The sequence below is a fragment of the Oryzias melastigma genome, linkage group LG2 (assembly GCF_002922805.2).
Source record: "Oryzias melastigma strain HK-1 linkage group LG2, ASM292280v2, whole genome shotgun sequence".
Classification (NCBI taxonomy): domain Eukaryota; kingdom Metazoa; phylum Chordata; class Actinopteri; order Beloniformes; family Adrianichthyidae; genus Oryzias; species Oryzias melastigma.
In genome coordinates, this window is record NC_050513.1 from 15,287,197 (window position 1) to 15,311,971 (window position 24,775).

Sequence of the window (24,775 nt, forward strand, 5' to 3'; positions counted from 1 at the left end):
CTCAGAACTTACTTGATTTTGCTGCTCCTACAGTCAGATGAAGTTGGTTGATGTTGAATCTCTGTGAGTAATCCTTACATCCACATGTTCTCCGAACTGCAAACAGTTTGTTGTTGACGATCTATAAACTTTTATGCTAGAACTAAAAACACCGGCAAACAGGAAATCGCGGTTTTAAAGGGGAGGCGGGGCTTTGTTTTTCTGCAATTTGATTGGTTGGGCTATCACATCAATCAAAAGTGGCTCTAATTTGATTGGATGTTGGGCAAACAGGGATGTAAACATACACGGACAGAGGACCGCGGCGCGCGGCTTTTTCTCGATATACTTTATAATATACTTTATAATCCGTGGATTTAGGGGAAAAATAGCAAGTCTTTCCGAGTCAGAGGGCTAAAGTCCGAGTCAAGTCACAAGTTATGTATATCAAAGTCCGAGTCAAGTCACGAGTCAGAGGTAGGAAAGTCCAAGTCGAGTCTAAAGTCGTCAAATTCATGACTCGAGTCTGACTCGAGTCCAAGTCATGTGACTCGAGTCCCCACCTCTGTGTATTTGTAATATGAAGAGAAACTAACATAAAAAATGTACGATCAAGTCATGAATGTAGACTAAAATCTGCAACTAAATGGCTTCTGACCTAAAGAACAACAATAAAAACAAGCCGTTTTCAGTTAAGGCGCATGTTTTATTATCGCTCCACATGGCTGACTAACATGTACGTTGTGTTGATGGTATCTGTCTTCCTCTTCCTTTGCCTTGTAGTTTCTCCATGGCGTCGGAGTCCAGGTTCTCCGCTATCTCTGGATCTGACGCTGCAAGCATTTTCATGGAGCCCATCCACCTCTCTTCAGCCATCGCCGCCAAGAAGATCATTCATGAGGGTGAGGCAGCAGCAAAAACGGCTTTAGATCTTGCATCGTCTACGAATACATAGATACGTCTATCTATCTAAACAAGTTACTCTATACATGATCTTTGTTTGTTTATAATAGAACTCGCTATTTCTTCTTCTACGACTATTTCCGGTATTTTAGACAGTTCTGCGCGTATCAAAATGATTTGTTCAACTCAAACCTGTGGTTCATGGAAACGATTGTTACAATTGGAAAGTTTTTCAGGGCCCATGTGTACAGTTCTATTTTAATCCAATCTTTGATCCGATCAAGGTCATTTTTTGACTAGAATGTGGTATTAGGACCCCGTACAAGAGAATCACCTGTGTATCATAAGTGGATACAACTTACATTAGCTTTCCGAATACTTCATGATACACTTACCACATCTACAACTATCGTATTTTCCATTTTCATGGTATGTTTTAATTAAAAATGGGGTCATCTGGACCCCACAAGACAGTGCACTGAACTTTTTTTTTTCAGTGATTTTTTTATTTTCACTGGTGTCCGTGGCAGACATAAAATCTTGTCCACATATGTCATGGGATGGATAACTAGTCAATGCAAGGCTTGGGTCATCTGGACCCCATAAGATAGCGCAAAAGTTAAGGCGGCCTAATAATCCTCAAGGGAACTGCAAGACACTCCTGTACTCTTATAAAGATCCGACCCTCTACGGACAACCCAAAAACCTGTAACTAAGGCATTTACTCCTCCTAACACACAATTTAAAGGTGGTGATAACGTCAACAACAGAAAAAACTATCACTTCCTACATAATTTACTAGAAAATAATCAATGAAGTTGAAATAAGCAGTAAACGAGACTGAAAAAGACAGCGCAGCAGTCTTAGTTTAATTGAAAACAAAGACACCTCCCAGTCTGTTGTTCTTGCTGCTGCTGCTGCTCCACATTTCCAGATGCCACACAAACACTCGAGGGTGTGTAAATGTGTTGGCTCCAGATCGGGCCATGCAGTTTTTAACAGATTCCTGCTTAACTCCTCGCTTCTGATTCCAACTCGCATTTCGCATTTAGTCGAAAGCCTCTGGAGTCCGAGGCGGTCCACGCTCCATTCCTTCACATGGTTAGTGCGGAGACACGCTCTCGCTGGAGGAGCCGGGTGACGCTGATTGAGCAAATTAGGCTCCATGACACATCTCGGATCAGCCCCTGTAACAGACATTAGTGACATCTTAATGGATGCTGCATGTTTCATCTGCCGACGGCCGCTGATGCGCACAGCTACCTTCTGCATGAGTGCCATGATTTACTGGAGGCCGGGAAGCTAAGAGACAACAGCAGCACATGTGGCTGCATGCGTGTGTTCCCAGGGATGACAGTCAAAGTGCTTTTATCCCCGCCGGGAGCTGGAAATGCACCACGAGAGCTGCATGTGTTTTACCCGTTACGCCAGGGGAACATTGTTTCCCTCATAATGGAAACGTTAGCCTGTTCATATTTAATGTGTCGGCACAGGGGGAAGAACAAAGTTACAGCTTCCTACTGTTTTCAAGCTCACTTTAACTAAACACAACCTTAAAAAAAGACAAGAAAATGATATTTTATAGATTTAAAACACGTGTTTTTAACTAATGAGAAGCTTTATGAATCTAAAAATTTAGTTAGCAGATTAACATTTAGATTATGTTCATATATTCCAAAATGCCACCATGCGGCAACTTAAATGCAAGATTCTCTGCAAATTCAGCAGGTGGCCGCATGCGGCGGTATTTGTAATCACATTTTTACACGCCACGTGGCGACCGTGGTGGTTTTAAGAAGAGGTTGAAATTTAATGCCTGCTGGACAATTTTTTTTATGTCGGACAGCGGTACATTTGGAGGTCACGCAGAGGCAGTCAGGTGGCAGTCAAGTGGCAGTTTGGTGGCAGTTTGGTGGCAGTCCGGGGGCAGCTTGGTGGCAGTCAAGTGGCAGTTTGGTGGCAGTCAAGTGGCAGTTTGGTGGCAGTCCAGTGACAGTCAAGTAGCAGTTTTGTGGCAGTCCAGAGGCAGTATGGTGGCAGGAAGGCAGGAGCACAAAAATTGATTAACGGGAGAGGCTCCAAAGTCTCCAAAATTGTCTGATGATCGGCCAGTTTGGACTACCACCCTCTTTCCCCCGTGTTGTCGTCCCACTGCCACCGTCCAATTGTTAGGAATCATAGTGTACCAGTGTGGGCACTCGACGAGGGCTGTTGACGTTGACCGGATGACAATCTGGTGGTTGATTGGGTCAGAATGGAAGGAGGCAGCATTGATGCTGCACAAAACTCTTCATTTGATGAAGACTCCAACTTGTGATTGGTCCCCTGTTTTCTTGAGCGCTGGGGCTTTGGCCTTGCTGGATTTCTTGGTAGGCATGCTGTCTAAAACTGTGTAAATTGACAAAATGATGATGTGTCCTCAAAATCTGAGTTGCAATTGACCAGTTGTGCAAAACAGCCCACTTTTATATAACCCCCAGGCCACTGGACCGCTGCTGACCGGTGTCACTTGATTTGAATGGCCGCTGTCTGGAGACATTTACACATCGCTCAAAAAATCTGCTGGTGGATGGCAATCCGGCTGCCACCGGTCTATAGTCACCTGATTGTCACCCGATTACAAAATCGGGAGACAACCACCTGACTGACCAACACATTCTCACTCCCAAGTCATCACATACTGATGTTTGGTTAAGGCCCCTTCCGTGTCATTTTTTGACATTTTGGATGTTCTCAATTCGTCCTTTTTTCACGTGCTGGATGTTCATAAAATCAAGGGTCCACAACCCTCAGGTCGCAATACCAGATGGAGTACCGGATACCCATTGGTCCTCGGTATTTGTCCAGTACCAGGACCCCAACCTTAACCCGGTACTGGTACTGCGTCTGGTTCGCGCCTGGTACCAGTTTGGGTCCAGTACCCCATCTGGTCCAGTGTGGGGTTAGGGTTACAGTACCGGTTGCGGTGCACTACGTGTCCTGGTACTGGACCGGTTATGGTGGTTGGGGATCCGGGATTTAATGGGAACAGCCAGTAAGTCAAAAAATGACGAGTTAGGGACACTCAGAACGTCAAAAAGTGACACGGAGGGGCCTTAACTAAACGTTAATATGTGATGACTTGGGAGTGGGAATGTGTTGGACAGACTGACGCCTGATGGCTGCCGTCTACATTCATGATCATGCCAACAATTTCAAAAGATTGGGCATCAGGATGTATCCTTGTATTTCCCAGAGCAGTCTGTGCTCCAAATCAGTTGCAATATTTAAGGATTTCATGTTTCAGTAACAAATCTATCTGAATGGACTGAATGCTGTGTCCCCCACAACAGTCCACGTTTTTTCCCGCCGCATGTCATGCCGCTGACGGTTGTTCCAATAATCACTGTCTTAATAACCGTTTCTTGCCTTCAGCCTCAAACTGCTGCACAATTGGCTTCTTTGTGTTCCAGAACTGCAAAATATTTCTTATAACAACAAGAGACAGTTGTTTTGTGTTTCTATATTTGGTCATTTTTTTGCACCTCTGTTGATCGATTTTTACAGTAGGTAGCTAGACTCTATCTTATTCTGTGTTTTGGCCTTGATTCACCTTAAGTATTTATTGTAGCTTTAGTTCCCTTACTGTTTTAAGTCGAAAGGTCACCAAATTCCTCTAGATACCTTTCCATCCTTGCCCGTCTTTCACCTACTGACGAAATTGTTGAAGCATTTGTGGACAAAGGCTTCAAAATTATAACAAGTCGGTGCGTTTCTGCTTCATTTAGTGCTGATGAGGTCTGATTTTCTCAAAATACATCAGTTCTAATGTAATGCATATTATTTTATGTTTTATGATTTAATTTCTGACCTACATTTGATCAACTCTGCAGAGAAGAAAAGAAAAAAGTCCATATGAATGAATAACTGAGCCAAATACCATAGAGGGGTCCAGTGGGTCACCTTTCAATCTATACATGGATTTAGTCTTCTACAAGTGGCCAATTGACCTGCTGATTGTAGCTTCTATGTCACAAAAACGATTTTTTAAAATGGTATTTCTTCGTCTGCCTCTTGATTCACAACAATTTCAACAAATATATACTCAGAAATTATATTTTAGCCTAATTTTCTTAATATAAGTCCCCAATCTTCAGGAAAATGCCACAAGATTTCATTAAAAACACAATTTTATCACTTTTACCACAATTTTAGAAGCATGCTCACATCCCTGTTTTATGCAACTTTCCTTTACTTGCTGACAGTTAGTCACCACTGCTTCCATGACTGGTTTGGCTCCTCATCTTTAGAGCTGCCGCCCCGTGGCGTACGTACGGAGTCTATCCCGGAATCCATGCTGGAAACAGCCGAGCAGTTGATGGTGGAGGACCTCTACAACCGCGTCCGGGACATGATTGACGACCGCAGCCCCTATAACACCCCCTGTGTGCTGGACATCCAGAGGGCGATGGTGCAGGAGCGCTTGGAGGCTCCTACCAACCCCGTGGACGAAGTGTGGCCAAACATCTTTATCGCTGAGAAGTAAGTTTCCAGAAACACAAGTTCAGTATAAGCAGAACAAGTCTCTAAATGAACTTTAGGGGTCTATTGAATAGTATTTTGGCCTGTGCAGTAGTTCTTTATTCAAACAACAGCCCGTTGTTTCGGTACCAGGTCTGTTGCTGTCAACAAAGCCCGTCTGAAGCGAATGGGGATCACGCACATCCTAAACACGGCTCACGGAACCGGAGTCTACACCAACGAGTCCTTCTACGCTGGCATGAAGATCCAGTACATGGGCATCGAGGTGGACGACTTCCCTGAAGCCGATATCTCACAACACTTTCGACCAACCGCTGAATTCCTAGATGAGGCTCTGCTCACACATAAAGGCAAGTGGTTCTTTTTGGCTCACTCATTAACCACAAAGAAAAAATAAGGTACGTTACTGTCACGTGATTTAGCCTAGACAATTTCAGCAGTCTAATAAAATATCATTTTCAAATCATTGACCCTCGTGCTCTCTTATGGGGTCCAGATGACCCCAGTTTTAATGTAGACATGCCTAGAATAGCACAAGGGTTACTATCCGGTATCTCAGGGGAGTAGGGGCACTGGATCCCCGGGTTGTGTGGGGTACTTGGACACAGAGTCGGGTTTTCTTTGACATCTTCCAGCACAAACAGAGGGCTATTCATCTATTCATCTACAAGTACTGTGATTTCCTTTGATCTCAATATATGGTGCTTAAATTCAGAAAAAAGTATGTTTCAGCTAAAAATGCTTAACCCGGACAAGCCCCTAGCAATCTCATTTTTTTAGCAATCCTAGTGTAAGAGCAGCTTTCAAACACTAGAGCTAAAAAGAAAAACTGCTTTCATCCTAAAATTAATTTGACATCAAATTCTTGATCAACTAATTCATCACTACCATAATTACTATTTCCTATTCTTTTTTATTTTTATATAAAACGTTTGTTTAAGGATGGATGCAAAAACCTTTTTTTAAAATCTGTTTAAACGCATTATTTTTAAGTTTACATTTTTTTTAATGTCGTACTTTGAACCCCCTAAATTTTGCTTTTTGTTTTCATGCAAATTCTAGTTTTATTTTTGGAGTGTTTTGTGTTTTAGTTTCCACTTCTCTTCTTGTTATCTTGTCGGCTTTCTATAAACGTGGCTGCTATTAGTTTGGTATCCCCAGAAAAGTACTCCTAGTCATCAATTTTTTACTCAAATTACTCAAAATAACATTTTATTTGTTCTCAGTAAGAAGGAAAACGATAAATTCTAAATTTGTCGATTGTTTAGACAAAAGCACATTTACACATTTCCAAAGGTAAACGTTAAAATCAGTTGCTGGTTTACAACTATGAACAAAAAGTACAAACATAAAATGATTCTTGCCCGAGTGATAATAGAAAGATCCTCAATAACAGCTCAAAATTGATCCCCAGCAAAATCCGACCATTCCTGTTTGGCCTCTTAAATGGAGTAGACAAATGAAATCTCTTCCAATACTTAGTAGTTGTACACAGTGGATTTTGTAGTAATGATTCCAGAGAAATATTTAAAAACTTATCACTGTGTTTATTTTTAAGCCAATGTTTAATGGAAATGCTTAGCATTTGGTTATGAGGCAGTGATGAGTGACACCACACTTAATCGATACGACACCAATTAATTTTTGCATAAAATATGTAATACCAACTATCAATACCAATTAGTGGTAAGTTGTTATTGGGGACTTTCTTTTTTTTTTCAAGCATACTTTTTGTAATCCTAAAAGCAAATACCATCAAAAACTGGACCGGTAACAACTTATTCCATTCTGTTTTGTTGCTAAGGGTAACACGCACAACTAGCGTTTCCTCTGGTCATATGACTGATGGAGCAGTTCAATTTGCCTTGAGCTGGGAGGTGTTTTGGCAAATTCACTGTAGTATTCTAATATCCTACTTATCCCAATAATCCCAATAACTAAAAATACCAAGAAATGGGACGTGTTCTGTTATTTTATTATCAGTAGTTCTTAAATAAAGTACCTAAATTGATGATGTACGAATATCTATATTTCTATATGATGTTGATACTTCCATCACTATTATGGAAGATTATATAAAGATGATCTAAGAAAAGTGTCTCTTAAATCCAATCCTGACATCACAATTTCTAAAATAAAAGCGCATAAAGAGCATCAAAGTCAAGATTGAAACCATTACGCTAAATGAAAGATTAAGTAAAACATTAAAAGAGATCAGAAATTCTAGATTTAAATCTAAATTTACATTATTTTTTTCAATTTTTTGAAGTATTTTTGAATTTGTGATCTCAAGGGATTTCTCAAAATGTGTTTTTTTAAGCAGTGCAGGTATTTTATGGGATTTTGCAAAAGTGGAAACATTTTCTGTTTGTGTCCTTGGCTTGCTGTCATCAGTGAACTATTGAAAAGCTTCCAAACATTTAAACCGGGCACAAAAACACAGGTTCAATGACCGCTTCCAATAAAAAGTCTATGTAATAGCGAGTAAATGTGCATTTCTGCGTTCAAAACTCTCACGTTTTCAAGTCTGTGTTTGGGCTCAACGTACAAAATGTGGAGCCAGTAAATAGGGATTGAAAGTTGAACTTGGACTCATCGCACTCACATTTAGCATTGATGTATGAATGGGTTCCTTTTTAGTTAACACGCCAACTGTTTGTAAATTATCTAATCAAGGAGGAAAAACATATTATTGGAATTCATGTCTGGTCAGAATTGTATGACACCATGTCTTTCGTATATTGGAATAGAGCTCTGAAAAATTCAAGAGATTTGTAGCGTTTTGTCATTTTGCACCAAACCTCTATCAACTGTAGGTGGCGGAGATGCGCTAGAAAACTGTAGCGCCTGCCCGGTGTGAACACCATATGCTAAAAGTACATCACATGTCTGGTTTGAATGTAGCTTGTCCAAATGCTCTTGAAGGCCATCTTTGCAGAACAACAGTAAAAGAATGGATTGTGTTGCAGATTTTCAAACTATATCATCCTATAGATAGAGGATGTTAAATTATCATTTTCTCTTTTGTCAAAGATGATAAACTTTGCATTGAAATCGAGTTCTGGATGGATGCTAATTACTGTTTCCCCATCTTGCAGGGAAAGCTCTTGTGGTTTCCATGATGGGCATTAGTCGCTCTGCTGTCCTGGTGGCGTCTTACCTGATGATCTTCCAGAATATGACCATCATGGAAGCCCTCACAGCCATACGGAAAAAACGTGCCATAAACCCCAACGAGGGTTTCCTGAAGCAGTTGCGAGAGCTCAACGAGAACCTGCTGGAGGAGCGGGACGACGACGATGAAACGCTCAGCCAGTGCTCGGTGATCGACGCCCGTACCCGAGCCCAGATCTTTGGTGAAGCCTCGGTTGACGATGATGACGATACAGATAAAGAGGAAGAACAGAGTATGCTGGAGGTGAAAGCCCACTCCATAATGATGGAAGAGGAGGAGGATGGAGGGAGCGTGATGAGCAGTGTGGCCTCGTCCGCGGCTGCTGCAGCGCTCAAAAGTGGACTGGTTGGGCCGCAAAATGGGCTTGACGGCCAAGACTCCTCCAGCGTCAAAGAGAAGCTAGTTCTGCTTGAGAATGGCAAGCAGAATGCTGAGGACGATGACGACAGCCTTGACACCATGATCCGGGAGTGGCAGCGCAGGAATGAGAAATACCAGAACGAGGAGTGGTGGGAGGCGCAGCTCAACAGCGAGGACGAGGACGTGGAGTCCCTCCTCGGGGTCCATCCAAGGCGAGCAAAAGACCCGGCCGACGCCGATACGGAAAGTGTCACCAGTGAGCAAGTAAAAGCAGTTAAGGAGAAGATCAAGAGTCGCATCAAGCGCCCGCCTTCGGAGGCAATGTCGACCTCCAGCTGTATGAGCTACTCCGATCTCTGGAAGCAAAGACTCAAGGAGATTGAGAAGGAAGCCGCTGCCCGCTACAGAAGGAAAGAGGACGACGAAGGCAGCGAGAGCGCAGCTACAGGCGCCGGAGAAGGAAAGACAAGAGTGGACGATGAAGTGGAGAGCATACTCTCTGACACCAGCTCCATGTACAACTTTTGTCAGAAGAACAAGGAGAAGATGACGCCTCTAGAGCGCTGGCGCGTCAAAAGAATCCAGTTCGGCTGGAACAAGAAAGAACGTGAGGACGGAGAGAAGAGTTCCGTCGCAGACGGCGAGGAAGATGCTAAGACCGTTTCCTTCAAAGAGGTCAATCTGACCGCTTACCAGGCGTGGAAGCGGAGGCAGCAAAAGCGCCTCGGCGAGGAGAACACCGATGAGATCGTGGAGCTCAGTCGGGGCGAGGACTCAGCCACGATCAAACGGAGACAGAGGCGCGAGGAGATTCTGGAGCGTTCCAAGAAAACCTTAGAGGAAAGTCAGTCCATGTGTGGCTGGGAGGCAGAAAGCTGCGTTAGCGGAGGGACGATACCTCTATCGGCCTTCTGGGCAGGAGCCGGCGTCACAGGCACCCCTAGTGTCGCCAACGATGATAACATGTCCATGCTCAGTGGCAGGTCTTCTAACATATCCTCCGTTTCACAAGCTCGCAGCTCACGATCCTCGCTGTCCGTTGTACCTCCCGTACCACCAATCCTCCCAGTTCCAACTGTGCAAGGCCCCACTGGAGAACCGATGGTCAACCTGTCCAGTATCCAGAACTGGATCGCCAACGTTGTCTCCGAGACGATCAAACAGAAGCAGAGCGAAATGAGCCTGCCCCCTCCCTCACAAGCCGGATCTGAACTTAGCTTCGGAGGTGGGACGAGCCTCCTTGCAAGCCGAGTTGCAGACGACGACAGGGCGTCTTTGCTAAGTGGGGCTTCCTACTCCAGCGCCCTCTCCAAAGGTCGGGGTCGAGCCTCGTCTGTCCTGTCGGACAGTAGGTTGAGCAGCGCCTCTAGCCTCAGTGGGCGAGGCTCTGCCCTCAGATCCAACTTTGACTCCACTTTAGGCTCAAAGAAAAAGAAGATCACTACCACCAGTGTCCCCTTGTTCAGCCTCTTCCAGGACCAGGTCAACCTGGACAAGTTGGATTGCATGGACAAGGAGATGAAGTCAGAGATGAGGGAGAAGATGGCCAAGTATGAAAAGAAGAAGATCCTGGAGGACAACAGACGCAGCACCCTGTACAAGAAGAAGAAAGCGAAGGAGGACGATGATGAGGAAGAGGAGGAGAGGAAAAAGAGAGAGGAGGAGTTTCTTGAGGAATCAAAGAAGAAGGAGAAACCAAAGAGGACATATGGCTTATCGGGATGCCTCAATCTTAATCCAGCACTGGAGAAAGACAAGGACACCAGCGTCGACGACTGGCTAAAAAGCGTCCGACCTCCCCAAAGGAAACCATTTTCAGAGGAAGAGCCATCAGAAGATCCGTACGACGATCTTGATGCGTCGGCATCCGAGTTTGACTTCTCAAGCCGCGGGGCGTCCTACTCTCCAGAAGACGACGACGAGGAACCATACACGACAAGGTTACGGTCCAGAAACCGTGACGACCTACCAGGTCAAAGCAGGGAGCTTTTGCGCGAAAGGTTCGTGCAGTCCCAGACCAGCAGGTTGCGCAGGACTCAGGAGGAGGACGAGGAAACGGAGAGCGACTTCTCCTCCAGGAGAAGGTTGTTGTATGAAGGCAGGGAGACGGGAGCAACGGCGACCAGAAAGGAGGACAACGACAGTGACGGGGATGAAGATGTGGCCGCTTTCATCGCCCAAACCAGACAGAGGATCAGAGCCCGGGCTCTCGCCGAGGCCGAAGACGACGAGGTGCTGGCTGCGTGGCGAGCACAGCAGGAAGCGAAGTATCCGAGCAGGAGTGACTCATAGGAGAATTACCAGAGTGCTGTGAGATCAGATCCATATCATTTCTTGTTTTTAAAAAAGTTCTTCAACGTTTTCACAAGACATAGAAAAAGTGTGCAGCATAGATGTAGCATGATAAGTCAAATTCATTATTTTAGTCAAAATTTTGTATGAAATTCTCGAAGGTTCTGAGCTAAACTCACATCCAAAATTAAAATGAATTCAGTTTTGTCATTTCTTGTCGTTAAGTCAAACAGCATCTCAAACACATTTGAAACAAAAAAAATCAATGTAATTTGTAATATTCCAATATATATTTTGGCAATAAATGTTTGCACAAATAGAGGCCTGTGGATTTATTTCATTCAGTTGTCTTCAGATCTGTCCCTCATAGTGGGGAAAACAACAAATGACTTAAAACAAACCATAGAAGTTAAAGGAATACATGTACTTGTGTCAAAAAATACATTTAAAAAATATTCTGTTCAGTTTTAAGGGACATTTCTTGTCTTAGCAAATGTTTTAAAACAAATATCCAGTCCTTCAAAAACAAAAAGCAGCCAGCAGGTGTTTCCCACCAACGCCGACCAACATTACCCCCAATTTCCCTGCCCCCGATATCTCATTGTAGTCCTTTAGGCCCTTCACTACCCCCTCCCCCCCTTCTGCCTCTGTCAGCCTGGTAAGAGCTACATGTGACAAATTCATGGAAAAAAAACACTTTTTCAAAATATTGGCCTTTCTGTTGGTGTTATCTCCATAGCAACCATATTATTTTTTGGTCGCCCGGGCGTGACGAGCAGGTCTATGTAATTTACAGAAAAATTGGCAAAAGTAAATTTTTAGATTTCCTTAGCGACTGACATTTTTTGTTAACCGCGCCCACATTCTTAATATGTTCACATCGAGTGTTGTATCGTTTCATTCAGCTAGAGGCAAAAAGTAAAAGTGTGAGCACCAGGGGAACGCCATTTTTCCAAGCCCGCCATCCTAACGCCAATAAAAGCCAACAAACTTTAACACCAATATTTTTCCGAAGTAGCTTCCCAATTGAAATCCCTTGGAGGAGTTTAAATTCATAGCTGGTACTACAGGCGTTTTTAGGAAAATTAAAGTCGGCGGCCTCTTCCCAAGGTCAAAGGTCAAAAAAGTTTTGATTCTGGCTCGAGACTTAACCTAGTGCTGTGAATGTGAATTTTCATGAAGTTTGTGCCAACATAAAAAAATTGTGTAAAACTGTGAAAATCGCCACAAGATGGCTGCCAACCTGAAAGTCCTGTGGCCATCCCATAATAATTTTAAAACTTCCTTTGGGTATCCCTGAGACGAGTTTTGGTTTCATTTGTGTTTTTTTAATAGAATTTGGGCCCGTTCGTTTTTTTCACCCGTTGTGATGTCATTGCGTTTTTTTTTTTTTTTTAAGGGGGAGGGTCATTTCTTCTCACCTGTGAACCTTTTGGTGGGTTTTAGAGCATGTGGTGGGGGCAAATGTTTTGTTTTTGGTTCAGTGACTCCAGAAAGACCAAATAGATCATTTCCGTCTAATTAAGGCAACAATCAAGCATGTTGGTGGTAGTGTGGTGGTATGGGGTTGCTTCCTGCTTGAGGTTGTCTAGGCAACTTGAGAGGGCAATCGTTTTCCTCACTAAGAAAAGGGTCTAAATTAATAAAAGAAAGGCTTAGAAGATGATTTTAAAGTCTGAGAGACCAAATGATGAAAATACCCACAAGTCTTTGCGTTTTTCTGATAATTTGAGTGTTCTTTATGTAATATTTGAATTTGTTTTAGTTACTTTTTGATCGTGCTGTTGGGGGGCATTCTTTCCACAAATGCATTTTTAATGGAGATCAACAAATGCAAAGTATAGTTCCAAGGTCTCCCTTGAGGGATCTATTAAATTGTAACCCTCTCGCATAGCTTCCACCTTTACACCATTTGAAATTTGCTGTTATGCTCCAAGGCAGCATGGAAGCCGAGCAAGAGATCGATCCTCCTGGAGGCATAGCTAGTGATGTGAGGGCTCCTCCTAGTGTCAATAAACAGTCTTTGTGTGTTTCTCTCTCCTCCTGGAAAGAGCTCGGCTTTGGTTCAGCCGTATAGTACAACAGATCCAAGATCTCAGCAGACGATGGGTTCCCAAAACCCTCACAAAGAGCTCAACCCCCCCAACCCCGCTGCCCCAGCCGGGGGCATTTATCCCACATCACCAAGCAGTGACAAAGACTCTCCTTCCACTGATGAGCTCCTATACTCTCCAGCACAAATGTGACCCAGACAAGAACAAGTGCAGACCGTTCTTCTGACCGTCCAGGTGGAGGAGCAGAACCTGAACCGCTCAGGTAAAAACGGCTCCATTAGTCCTGCTTAAATAAATGAGTGGAAGTGTTTTAACGAGAACAAATTAGTTAAAAGCATTCACAACTCTCAGATTGATTGGGTTTTTAAGATTTTATTGTTGTTTGTGATAATCTTTGTGCCACAAATAATCTGTATTTTAAATCGGTCAAAATGAGATATTGGTAAAAAATGAATCTTAAAAAATCCACAATGAGATTTATTATAGATAAAATATGAATAAGTATGGAAGCCTGTTGCATTTGACAAAAAAAAAATCAAATCTGGTGTTTTTCAAGATTGTTTTTTCAAATGTTTTTGACATTTTTTAATTTAAACAAAGTTATTTTTTGTTGCATTTTTTTGTTTTAAAAATACAGTACTTATGTCAGTGTTTCTTTTTATACATATTCTTTGTGTGTTTTCTGAGATAATTATTTCAAGTATTTTTCAAAATATTTTTTAATTTTGTGATTTTTTTTAAATCATTTTATCCAAGATAAATTGTGTATGGAAACAATTACAAGAAAACTACAAGATACTTGTTCTTTGTTGACAGCAGGGACCGTCTAAAAAGTACATTTTATCTACAACTCAAGAAAAAAAAAATAATTACATTTTTTGTGTGTTTCTTGGATATATCTTTTACAATTACTTTTCTTGAAAAGTTATATTATTTTTCGAACATAATTATTTGAATTATTTGTGGACTATGAATGCAGGAAAACAACAAGATTTTTGTACTTTGTTGTTGTTAGGGACCGTCTGACAAGTGAACAAAACCATCCCAGACATTTAATTTTATTTTATCTACAACTCATGACAAATAATCAAAACTATATCATAGACAAACTTTGTTATTAATATAGATTTCACATAAACTCTCAGTTAATTAAAATAGTATTACTCTCTCTTTTACAGTAAACACACTTGTCGGAGTCATGCACTTTGTAGACGCTCCCCAATTTTATTATCGAAAAAACAATTTTTTTTGGAGATACGTGTTTTAATGTAAATTTTTGAACATTTTGAAAATTTGTTTTTTAAGAAAATTTTTGTTGTTTTTGGATTTTTTTTTCTTACTACAAACTTAAAAACTACAAAAAACAAAAATATTTTAAAAATCAATCTGGGGATCAAGGGGACAAAGAAATGTCTACAAAGCGCATTAATTTGACAGCTATGATTTTTTTGAATTAATAACGGTATTTTGATCAATGGAAAATATGCGGAATCTCTATCAACAGCAATATTTCTGATTATTTGTTATGATGAAAATAATAAAACGATAATTATCAAATAAATTGGACTGTCTGGGATGTTTCGGTGCCCTTTGTTGACGGTCCCCGCCTGTCTCTGCAGTCTCACATGCAGCAGGCGGATCCTGCATCACAACAAACAACAAAACTAACCGTTCATCCTGGACATGAACACACTCTGGCTAGTTTTTAATTTTCCAAACAGCTTGTAGTATTTTTTTCATTTACAGCTCATAAATAAAACAATCTTAAAAACACCAGATTTTTTAAAAATTAATGCAAAACGTTTCCATACTGAAGAAAAAAGCGGTAAGTTAAGAAATTGCGGATGAGAACATGAATATTAAGTATTTTTACATGCTTGATGTTGTGAAAGTGTCAGTGCTGCTCATTATAGGTTGAATTATTTAAACAAGAAAAACAGACAAGATACAACTTTTATTTGTGTCTTGAAAATGTGAAGACTTTTATTTTGAAGTGAGTACTAAAAGATTGAATGTGGTTGTTAAAGAAAAATACTCTAATAGTCTTTTTGTATAAGTAAACTCAATTTAAAAATAAAAATTATGTCTGAAAATTTACATAATAGAAGAAATCTGCAGAATATTATAAATAAAAACGTTTTTGGTGCTTTTTCTGACTTTCTTTAGATCTCTTTTTATTGAAAATGTTGTGTAAATCTCGGCTCGTGCCCAGAGGGGGTGTTGCGTAAGAGCATCAGTGATTGGTTGAGCAGTCACTCAAGCCTGAGTTGATTCATTAAGCTCCAATTAAAATTCCACACAGATGACTTGTTTGCTTGTGAAGGATGAGATCTCATCGTGATCGTCTTCCTTAGGGACAAACAGAAAACAACAGGTTTTTTTTTTCCTCCCATAGCAACGGGATGCAGGAGAGTTCACCGATGGATGCTGCCGTGGAGGTGTTAGCAGAAGCCAAACAAGAACCCAAACCGACCCAGATACCACCCGCCACTCAAAACCCAGAGAAGGAAGTGACAGGAAACAAGGAAGAGTCCTCGGAGATGAACAGCGAGGACGGCCCAGAGGATGATGGGAAGGGCGCTTCAAAGTATAAAACTGTTTCCTATAGAAGGATCCGCAGGGGAAACACCAGACAGAGGGTTGATGAGTTTGAGGCCATGGTGAACTCATAGGTCTATCAGAAAGCTCCAGGCATGATGACACCTGGTGGTAATGCAGACGCGCAAAACTGTAAAGGGAACCGGTGTTATTTTTTTATTGGGCCTTCTGGATCATTTTGTGGCGTAACACCATTCTTTTATTAGAAAACTGACTTTTTTTCTTTATGTGTACAATTTATGTTCTTTTTTTATTTCTATAAGTGAAGTTTGTAGTATTTGCTAAATAAAGTTTCTATGCAGTGTCACATACATGGGATATATACTATTGTATATATATATATTATATACATTTTTCTGTTTTAATTATCTCTATTTGCATAATGTAAAATCTAATCTTTGTGTGTAGGAGTTTTTATATTTTTATTTTTATTTCAAAACAGTAATACTTCATTAAGTAGACATATAATGTATAGGTCTAGTCACTAGGTCTATAAATTATAGTAAAAGTAAAAACTATAATAGTATAAATTATAGTAAAATAAATGTAATAGAAAATGCATGCCAGCATTATCGTGCATTTATTGTAGATATTGAAACGATATGTTGTATAAATAAATGACACAATGGCCTCAAAAACATAAATACGAAATTGCTTCCTAGACCGCATTATTGTCATACTTATAATATTTTATACAATTGTGCCATATTATTAGACTTATATACTTAAACTGGTGCAGTAACTTCAAGTTAACCTTCTATTTGCTATATTTAAATTAGAAATTTAAAATGTTCTAATTTAGTCAGAAGATTTTCTGTTTTTTCTACACTACGCGTACATGATCTATAGTATATTTGCTAATACTTAAACGTATTCCTTCCCTACTCTATAACTACTAAAAATCTATATCATGCCCCATCTAGTGCCCTAGATTTTAAAAGCAATTCACACAACATGCTCATTTACTTTTCTTTAGTTTTCAAAATGCCTGATATGGCGACACCGATTTCACAAAATTATAATTTCACGTCTATTTATGACTCCACTGTGTTTTGGTAATGAACATGTGGATTTTTTTGTATTTATTTATTTACATTAAACAATTTATTTTTACAAAAATTGTTCAAGTGCAATGCATCATGGTCTATATTCGCTAATGTAGTGACTATTGATGCACGCTAGTATTTCGCAAAAACATCTGGGAAATTTCTAGTACACTCAGTTATAGAATTGTAGATTCAGACATCACTACAAAAGGTGAACACACTAGTGAGTAGCAAAGGAATTCAGACATGGCTAACATTTCGTATCAGCTAAACCTTTAGCTAAATGTAGTCCACATAATTTTATTGAGAATAGCAATTCTACTACAAACTAAGCATATATAGTCTAGTAAGAAGTATAATAATTAAATAGAATACTTGTTTGGAATATTTTATGCTTATAATTTACAGATAGTATGTGTCTCACTTTTAGTTTAGACTAAGTATACTTGTCCACTAAAATAAACGACTTTCTGCCTTTTTGAGTCACTTGAAACATTTTGAACTTTCTTTGTCAATAAAGTTTTGTTCAAATAGTTTTTTTTTTTTTTTTTTTACTCGTTCCTGGTAAAATTTTCAAGAAAAACAAGTGGCTTTACTGGGGTTGAACAAATGAAAACAAGTGTTAAAAAAATGCTAGCTTGTGGACAGAAACGTCGTGGCAAAGACTACGTCACCCACAATCCCACTTTCCCGGGCGTGACGTCATGCGGAACCCGGACCCGGCGCAGCTCTGTCTGTCTGACAGTTGTCTGTGCCAAAAACAAAAGGCTGCTGTTTGAGACCTGAGCATTAGTCCTCGCTAACATTTTTATTTTTTATTTGCTTTTTTTGAGGGACTCCCCGTTGACATGTAGCGCTAACAGTGAGGTCACCACTCATACTTCAGCACTTAGTTCGGTATTTTGGCTTCATTTTAATAGTAAAGTTAGCTAGGCTAGCTGGAAGGCTACGACTATTTACTGCAAAACAAAAACAAAAATGAGGGCTACGGTGGTACAGTTTGAGTCCCTCTTGTTTTATGCTTTTTAAATATTGCATTTCATTTTAAAATATTGTGTAATTTTTCGATTTGAGCCCACATTCGTTAAGTTTGTCGCCGGCGCTTGTTGTGTCTCAGGCAGTAGCCGGGTCGTGATGACACCGCCGCCTCTGCTGTCTGTGGGAGGAAGAGGAAGAGGAAGGAGGTGATGATAGTGATGATGACATGCAGTTAGCTGGACGCCCGCCTGGCTGACGGACGGACCGGACCAGACTGGAGCCCAGTCGGCGTGACACCGACACCAGCGCGGGATCCGGGGACGGAGAGAGGCGAAGATGCCGCGGAGGAAACAGTCCAACCCTCAGCCGGTCAAATGTGAGTGTGTCCACTGCTGCTCTGGACCTCCAATCAGTGTCACGGAATACGGAAGTCCACTTTACTGCTTTAAATGATTATTTTTAAGCAAATAGAGAAGAGCTTTTTCTTATTTTATTTTTTTAGTCTTCTTCTTTTTTTAAGAAATCAGCCACAACCCAGATAAGCTAAAAGTTGCTTAACCGGTTTGAGGTGTTTGTCTTCAGCCTCTTCCTCATTATCTTCAAGAGAGGAAGACTCTGGAGCTGGATGTGTTTGTGGCTCTTCCTGCCTCCGCTTCCTCTTCACCTGACCTCCCTGAGCTCCTTCTTCTCCTCTTCCTTCCCGTCTTTCTTTCCCAGGATCCTGTTTGATTCCCTTTTTTTTTCTGCCGATCACCCACTCTGATGAAAATGATGTTTTTGACGATAGATGGAGAAAGTTATGCTTTAAAGTTTCATTTATGAGTATTTTTTTTACTCAAGTCGTTAACAAACAGCAGTTTGGAAAAATGTTTTTGTTTTCCTCCTACGAGGGGCTGTAAGTCAGCAGGAGAAGACGTAAACAGATGGATGACGGGAAATGGGGGCAGGCTTACTCCAACTCAGCAGTGAACTTCTACTGAATTTCTTTAAAAAATAAAATTTCTTTAAGACTTTTTAAGGCCTTACATTAAAAAAATAGGACAAATTTCTCAGCTTATTTCTCATTTTATTGATTATTTCCCATTTTGTTCATTTATTTCCATTTAATTACCAAAACTGTAGCTTCTTATCTTGTTGTTTGTGATCTGTGTTGTGATACTTTCACTTTCTTTTTTTTTTTTTCTTTTTTTTTTTAGAACTGGGTATCAATTATAATTTCCAGTTTTGAGTTTACTCGGTTTACACATTTCTACACATTATTAATACATTTTTAATCCATATAAGTTTTGAAGATATTCATATTAACCAGTTCACATACTGTAAAATTTATTAGTGAAATAATGAGATTGTTAATATCATACAGTGTTATATGGATTCTTAAAAGTAGAAGTTCTAACAAAAATGTTCAGATTATTAACATTGTAAACATTGTTCTACTTCTACTGGAGGACGTTTCAGTTTGACCACTAGGTGGCAACATCGCTATAGTATTACACCTTATTCTAGCAGAAGAAGAAAATATGAGCAAAAAAAACAGTTCTTTAGACAACAAATGGTTACTTTAAATTTATTTATTTTAATTTTAAATATATTATTTATTTCCATTATTTGATCAAAATAATTGTAGTTAAAAAAATTACATTTTCAAAAAGAAATGTTAAATGGAGAGGTTTCAAACAGCATCATTTTTAAGGCTGAGATATCACAATTCAAGACTTTTTTTTTTTTTTTTTTTACAGCTTTTTAAGATTTCCAAAATCATACATATATAAATAATGCTTTTAAGATTTTTTAAGATCTCACAGGAACCTTGTGCATAAATGATATTCTAGAAAGCCTTTGATTTAGGCTAAAAACAACACAATCATCATTAAAAGACCACTGAGAACACTTTAAAAATACATCAAAAGATGATCGGAGTGGGACGAAACCCGTGGACCCCACCAGACAGCGCACCAAACTTATTTTTCCAAGGATTTTTTATCTTCACTGGTGTCCGAGGCAGACATAAAATCTTCTTTACTTTTGTCATGGGAGGGATCACACATCAGTATAAGGATAGGGTCATTTTGACCTCTTAAAGAAGCACAAGGGTTGAAGGCAGTGTCCCATCTGCGGCTAAGGTGCACGCAAAAATCTTGCAAATGAGGACAGTCAAAGATGAGTTGGAATCTCTTGTTTTTACAAACGGGTTCAGTAAATTACAGTGACGTCTCTGCGAGGAGGAAAATAAATTGCAATGAAGTGCTTGTGCAAACCAGAAAACGTTTTAGATTAAACGTTTGAACTGGTAATAGTAGTAAACATGGTGACTGAATCGAAGATCTGTTCCTGTTTTGCATCAGGTTTTGTCAGTCCCCAGCCTGTTTGTTTTAAAGCCAAAGCAGAGTTTCCGGTTTTCCTGCACATTCACTCACCTGGATCGGCGCAGTGGCGTCACGCTCGTGTGAAGAGATTAAAACTACAGTGAGATTTAGACGTAATTTAAAGGGGCCCTACTGGGAAAATTCTACTTTTTGAGGTTTTAAATGCATTTTACTGTTCATTCCTCACTGTAAAGAACCCCAAAGTATTTTGATCCGTTCATACATTTAAGAGTAATCCTCTAAAAACCTGCACAGTCTGCAGCAGCCCCTCCCATACCCACGAAAACGAGCGGGTGGAAACGTGCTGACCTAAGATCAATACCAACAGCTCGCTCCAGGAAGAGTCTGCTCTGACAGCTCCGCCCCCAGACTACCACAACACTCAATTTCTACCCTGAGCTAGTGGTGATCACCAAAAAAAGTTTAATTTTAAATGCAGAATACCGTATATCTTCCAGTTTTGTCCTGTCTTCAATGAATTCCAGCTCAGATTGGTGTTCGTGACTTTAGACGCGGGGCTCCTTTAAGATCATATATATGATCATATATATGGATATAGTTCACTCTGAAAGGCTTAAGAAAATCATGGTATGACCCCTTTAAGTTATTGTTGTCACTACAGATTAAAGTCTCACTCCAATCATCTTTTGATCTATGTTGTCAGTGATCTTCAAATTATGATTGTGCCATTTTTAGCTAAAATAATAATAATAATAATAATAATAATAATAATAAACATTAGGGCTGGGTTGATAAAATCGATTAAGCTTAATAGATCAATAATCGATCCATAAAGTAGAGATCGATTTAAAGCATAATGCCACAGTCTGCTAGCTTGATGCTAACGTATAGTGGAATTTCCCATTGGACGGCTAATGCTAACGCTCAGGCGACCTAAACATCCGTTGCTGACTAAATGAACATCTTTATAAACTCAAGAGACGTGAATTTTCCAAACAATTTTAAGGAAATATTTTTTTTGGTCATAGATATTTGCATGAATGTAAACTTTTGAACGCCTCTACATTGACTTTTCATTGAAAGTTATAAAAAAGTTACCTCTGAGTTGTGGGCGGGACCATTATAAAGTAACCCCGCCCTGTTGCTGAGAGTTCTCGAGTGGTGAGTGGGATTTTTGGTGTGGAGTAAGCCACAGCTGATATCCCATCATTCCTTAGTTTACACTGTTTTCAGTTAGCTTACAGCCCCTCACAAGCTAACATTAGCGGTGCAACCAAATGGCGACAGTATTGAAGCTAACCAGCTGTGCAGTTTTAGAGCAGCTCAGATGAGGAAAACAGAGACGCTCATGGATCTATTTGTCTACAAGTGGATGCATCAGAATGGAGCTTGTAGTCTGTCGACTAGCGGTTTCAAGAAGCTTCACCAGCAGGATTCTTATCAGTTTGTGAACTCTACATGACACAACCCCGTCTGTTTGGAGCCACATACATCTGAAAACAGTTCAGGTTGCAACATTTTAGCCATAAAGCCTCCACGTGTTTCATCTTTGACACCAAAATCTCCATTTAAAGAAGTCTAAATATTAAAACATATTAAAAACTCTCCAGTATGTTTGAGTTTCTTCTCGTCAGCAGTGGAATACAACTTTTTGTGTCTGTCATTTGTGTTGTTTTAATCCTCCTCCTTTTCCGGACTCCCTCCTCATCCTCCAGCTCTTCCTCCTCCACCCTTATCTCATCCTCACTGGCTTCCTCTGCTCCTTCCTTGCCCGTGTCGTTGTCCCCTTCCTCTTCACTCTTGTCCCTTCTCTTAATTTTGGTGCTTTCATTTTAGATAAACAAAAATGGTCTCATACAAACTTTATTGTTTATGTTTTACTGTTAAGAAAGTTCCACTTTTAGATGACATTAAAAAGACAAATGTGGTTTCTGTCTGATGGTATCAGACTCTTTTTTTTTGTGTTTTTTTTTTGAGAAACCCTCCTCACTTGTCGCTTACTCATGTGCGTTTGTGCCCAGTGGAGTCTGAAGATGGCGTGGTGGTGTGCGAGCCTGGCTGCCTGGTTCTGGAGAGCGACATCCTGCTGAGCGGGGAGCTGGAGTTTGCCGACACCGACCTCATCGGTCTGGACAGAGAGGCAGGTCGGTGACTTGATGTGTTTCAATGCAGCCAAATAATGAAAAAAACCATTGGCTGTATATAGAGAACTGGACTGAGTGACCCCTCCCCCCCTGTTGTTTGGTGCTGGCTCCAAGAAGCTAAAATCCTCCAAACAGATAGTCATTCTATATGTCAGAATAACGATTCTTGATCAGAATTTTTTTTTTTAGCATTTTCTTACTTATCCTAATTGTTTTTCAATACATTTTTTGTAGTCCAAGTTATAAAATTAACAAAATAATTGTGTTGCTACTGTTTTATAGACTGTAAAATGAAACTTGATACAAGTGAATTAATTTTTCACGATTAAACGGGTCCAGTAAGGAAGAAGGTAGTGTGTGCAGGTAGGTGACATTACCTTCATTCTCCAGTAGGGGTCCCTCAAGGATCAATCTTGGGCCCATTACTGTTTTTACTCGGGTTGATTTGCCAAATGTGTGTAAAAATGTAGAGATCATCATGTATGCAGATAACACAGTGATTTATACACAGACCAAATGACCTTCACAAGTGGTTGTTTCATTCATTATTGTATCAATAAAAATATTGAACTCGACTATTTTATGACTAATTTTCTGCATCTGTAAAATTACCGGAATAAAGCCAAATGAGGCAAATTTTCTTTGTGATATTTGGATATATAAATAAAATTGAATTGAATTCATGTCTTTGCTTGAATATATTTTAAACAGTAAGTGTGCTAATCTAAGACTTATATAAGTGGAGAAGCACTATACCATGTTGAACGATTCACTTTAAAGCTCTAACATAAACGGTCAAATTACATTTAGACATTAATTAAGCTAAGCTAAATACTGTATATGATGCAAACATAAACAACAATATTTAATGTTTTGTTTTTTTCTCACATTGACTATCAGATTAAATGTGACTTTTTGAGACATTTAGATTTGTGGGATTTTGGTAAAAAGAAAAACTTCATAATCATAATTAAAACACTACTAGAAACTTTTATTTAAATAAAAAAAGGTCATAAAGTTGTCTTGAAAGCTGGTTTGTCTCCCTCTTCTGGCCAATTATTTGATAACAGGCTAAACACACTAGAAGAAGTTTGTCTATTTATGTTTAACAATTATAAAAGGGCAATACAAAAAAAAAGTCTTATTTTCGTAATCCATCCATCCATCCATCTTCTTGACCGCTTTGTCCCTTTCGGGGTCGCGGGGGTGCCGGAGCCTATCCCGGCTACTGATGGGCGAAGGCGGGGTTCACCCTGGAGAGGTCGCCAGTCTGTCTCAGGGCCTCAATCACACACACATTCACTCTCACATCCACACCTAGGGGCAATTTAGAGTCACCAATGAACCTATGAAGCATGTTTTTGGACGGTGGGAGGAAGCCGGAGTCCCCGGTGAAAACCCACGAATGCACGGGGAGAACATGCAAACTCCACACAGAAAGGTCCCAGCCGGGAGTCGAACCGGGGCCTTCTCGCTGTGAGGCAAGAGCGCTAACCACTGCGCCACCGTGCAGCCCTTATTTTCGTAATATTTTGCAATATTTAATAGTGTTTGGGTGTTTTTTTTACATGTAAAAAAATAAAAGTATGTTTGTGATGCTGCTCTCCTTCAGGAGTGACCGTCTTCTCTCTGAGTGTGGAGGACGACCCCACAGCACCAACAGACTCCGCCTTCCCAACCATCCTGTCCTGTAAGGGGTGTGGTCAGCTGTTGGGGGACACGCCTCTGGCTGCTGGCTTGGAGCTCGGTTTGTTCTGTTCCTTTCTCCATGTTTCTGACGTAAAATTTTCTCCTTTTTGACAAGTTTTTTTTTTTTATTGATGGTCAGGTGTGGGTCTGGCCCTGGGGGCGGAGCTTTACTGCCTCACCTGCGAAGAGGGTCTTCAGCACGCCGCCTCCGTCAACCCGTTCCAGGACCCCGACCTGCCCGACATACCCTCAAGTCCGAGCCCACGCAAAAAGAGGAGGGGCATCACCAAGGCGGCGGGCGACGCCCCCCAAAAGCTGTACTCCTGCTCGCTGTGCGCCTTCACCTCCCGCTACTCCAACCACCTCAAACGCCACATGAGGATCCACGACGGGCAGAAGCCCTACCGCTGCCCCGCCTGCCCCTACGCCTCCGCCCAGCTCGTCAACCTACAGCGCCACACCCGCACGCACACCGGCGAGAAGCCGTACCGCTGCGTGCAGTGCAGCTACGCCTGCAGCTCCCTCGGCAACCTGCGGAGGCACCAGCGCATGCACCTGCAGGAGCGGCCGAAGAAGAAGGAGAAGCGGCAGGGGAAGAGGAGGAAGAGCAAAGGGGGAGCTGAGGAAGGTAACGTTTATCTTAAATGTTTTTTAATTTTAGAAAAATTAGCTTCTCAGCTGCATTCAAACTGTGTTGTGAGGTTCTCCA

At 40.7% G+C, this 24,775-nt stretch overlaps 2 protein-coding genes across 4 annotated transcripts in view; both read left to right on the forward strand.

Moving 5' to 3' along the window:
- The window catches only part of dusp27 (dual specificity phosphatase 27), a 14,756-nt gene extending 3,207 nt beyond the window's left edge, over positions 1–11,549 (forward strand). The window contains exons 3-6 of the mRNA XM_024289064.2: positions 763–881; positions 5,172–5,403; positions 5,536–5,753; positions 8,502–11,549. Coding sequence (XP_024144832.1) covers positions 763–881; positions 5,172–5,403; positions 5,536–5,753; positions 8,502–11,230 — 3,298 coding nt within the window. The 3' untranslated portion in view covers positions 11,231–11,549. The remainder of the gene's footprint in view (positions 1–762; positions 882–5,171; positions 5,404–5,535; positions 5,754–8,501) is intronic.
- Positions 11,550–17,237: 5,688 nt separating this feature from the next.
- Positions 17,238–24,775, forward strand: part of LOC112156773 (zinc finger protein 513) — a 9,535-nt gene continuing 1,997 nt past the window's right edge. The window contains exons 1-5 of one of the 3 annotated variants that reach the window (XM_024289122.2): positions 17,238–17,825; positions 18,046–18,282; positions 22,255–22,377; positions 23,990–24,124; positions 24,206–24,694. In XM_024289122.2, coding sequence (XP_024144890.1) covers positions 18,243–18,282; positions 22,255–22,377; positions 23,990–24,124; positions 24,206–24,694 — 787 coding nt within the window. In that variant the 5' untranslated portion in view covers positions 17,238–17,825; positions 18,046–18,242. The remainder of the gene's footprint in view (positions 17,826–18,045; positions 18,283–22,254; positions 22,378–23,989; positions 24,125–24,205; positions 24,695–24,775) is intronic. The other 2 variants (XM_024289124.2, XM_024289123.2) reach the window with 2 other exon arrangements.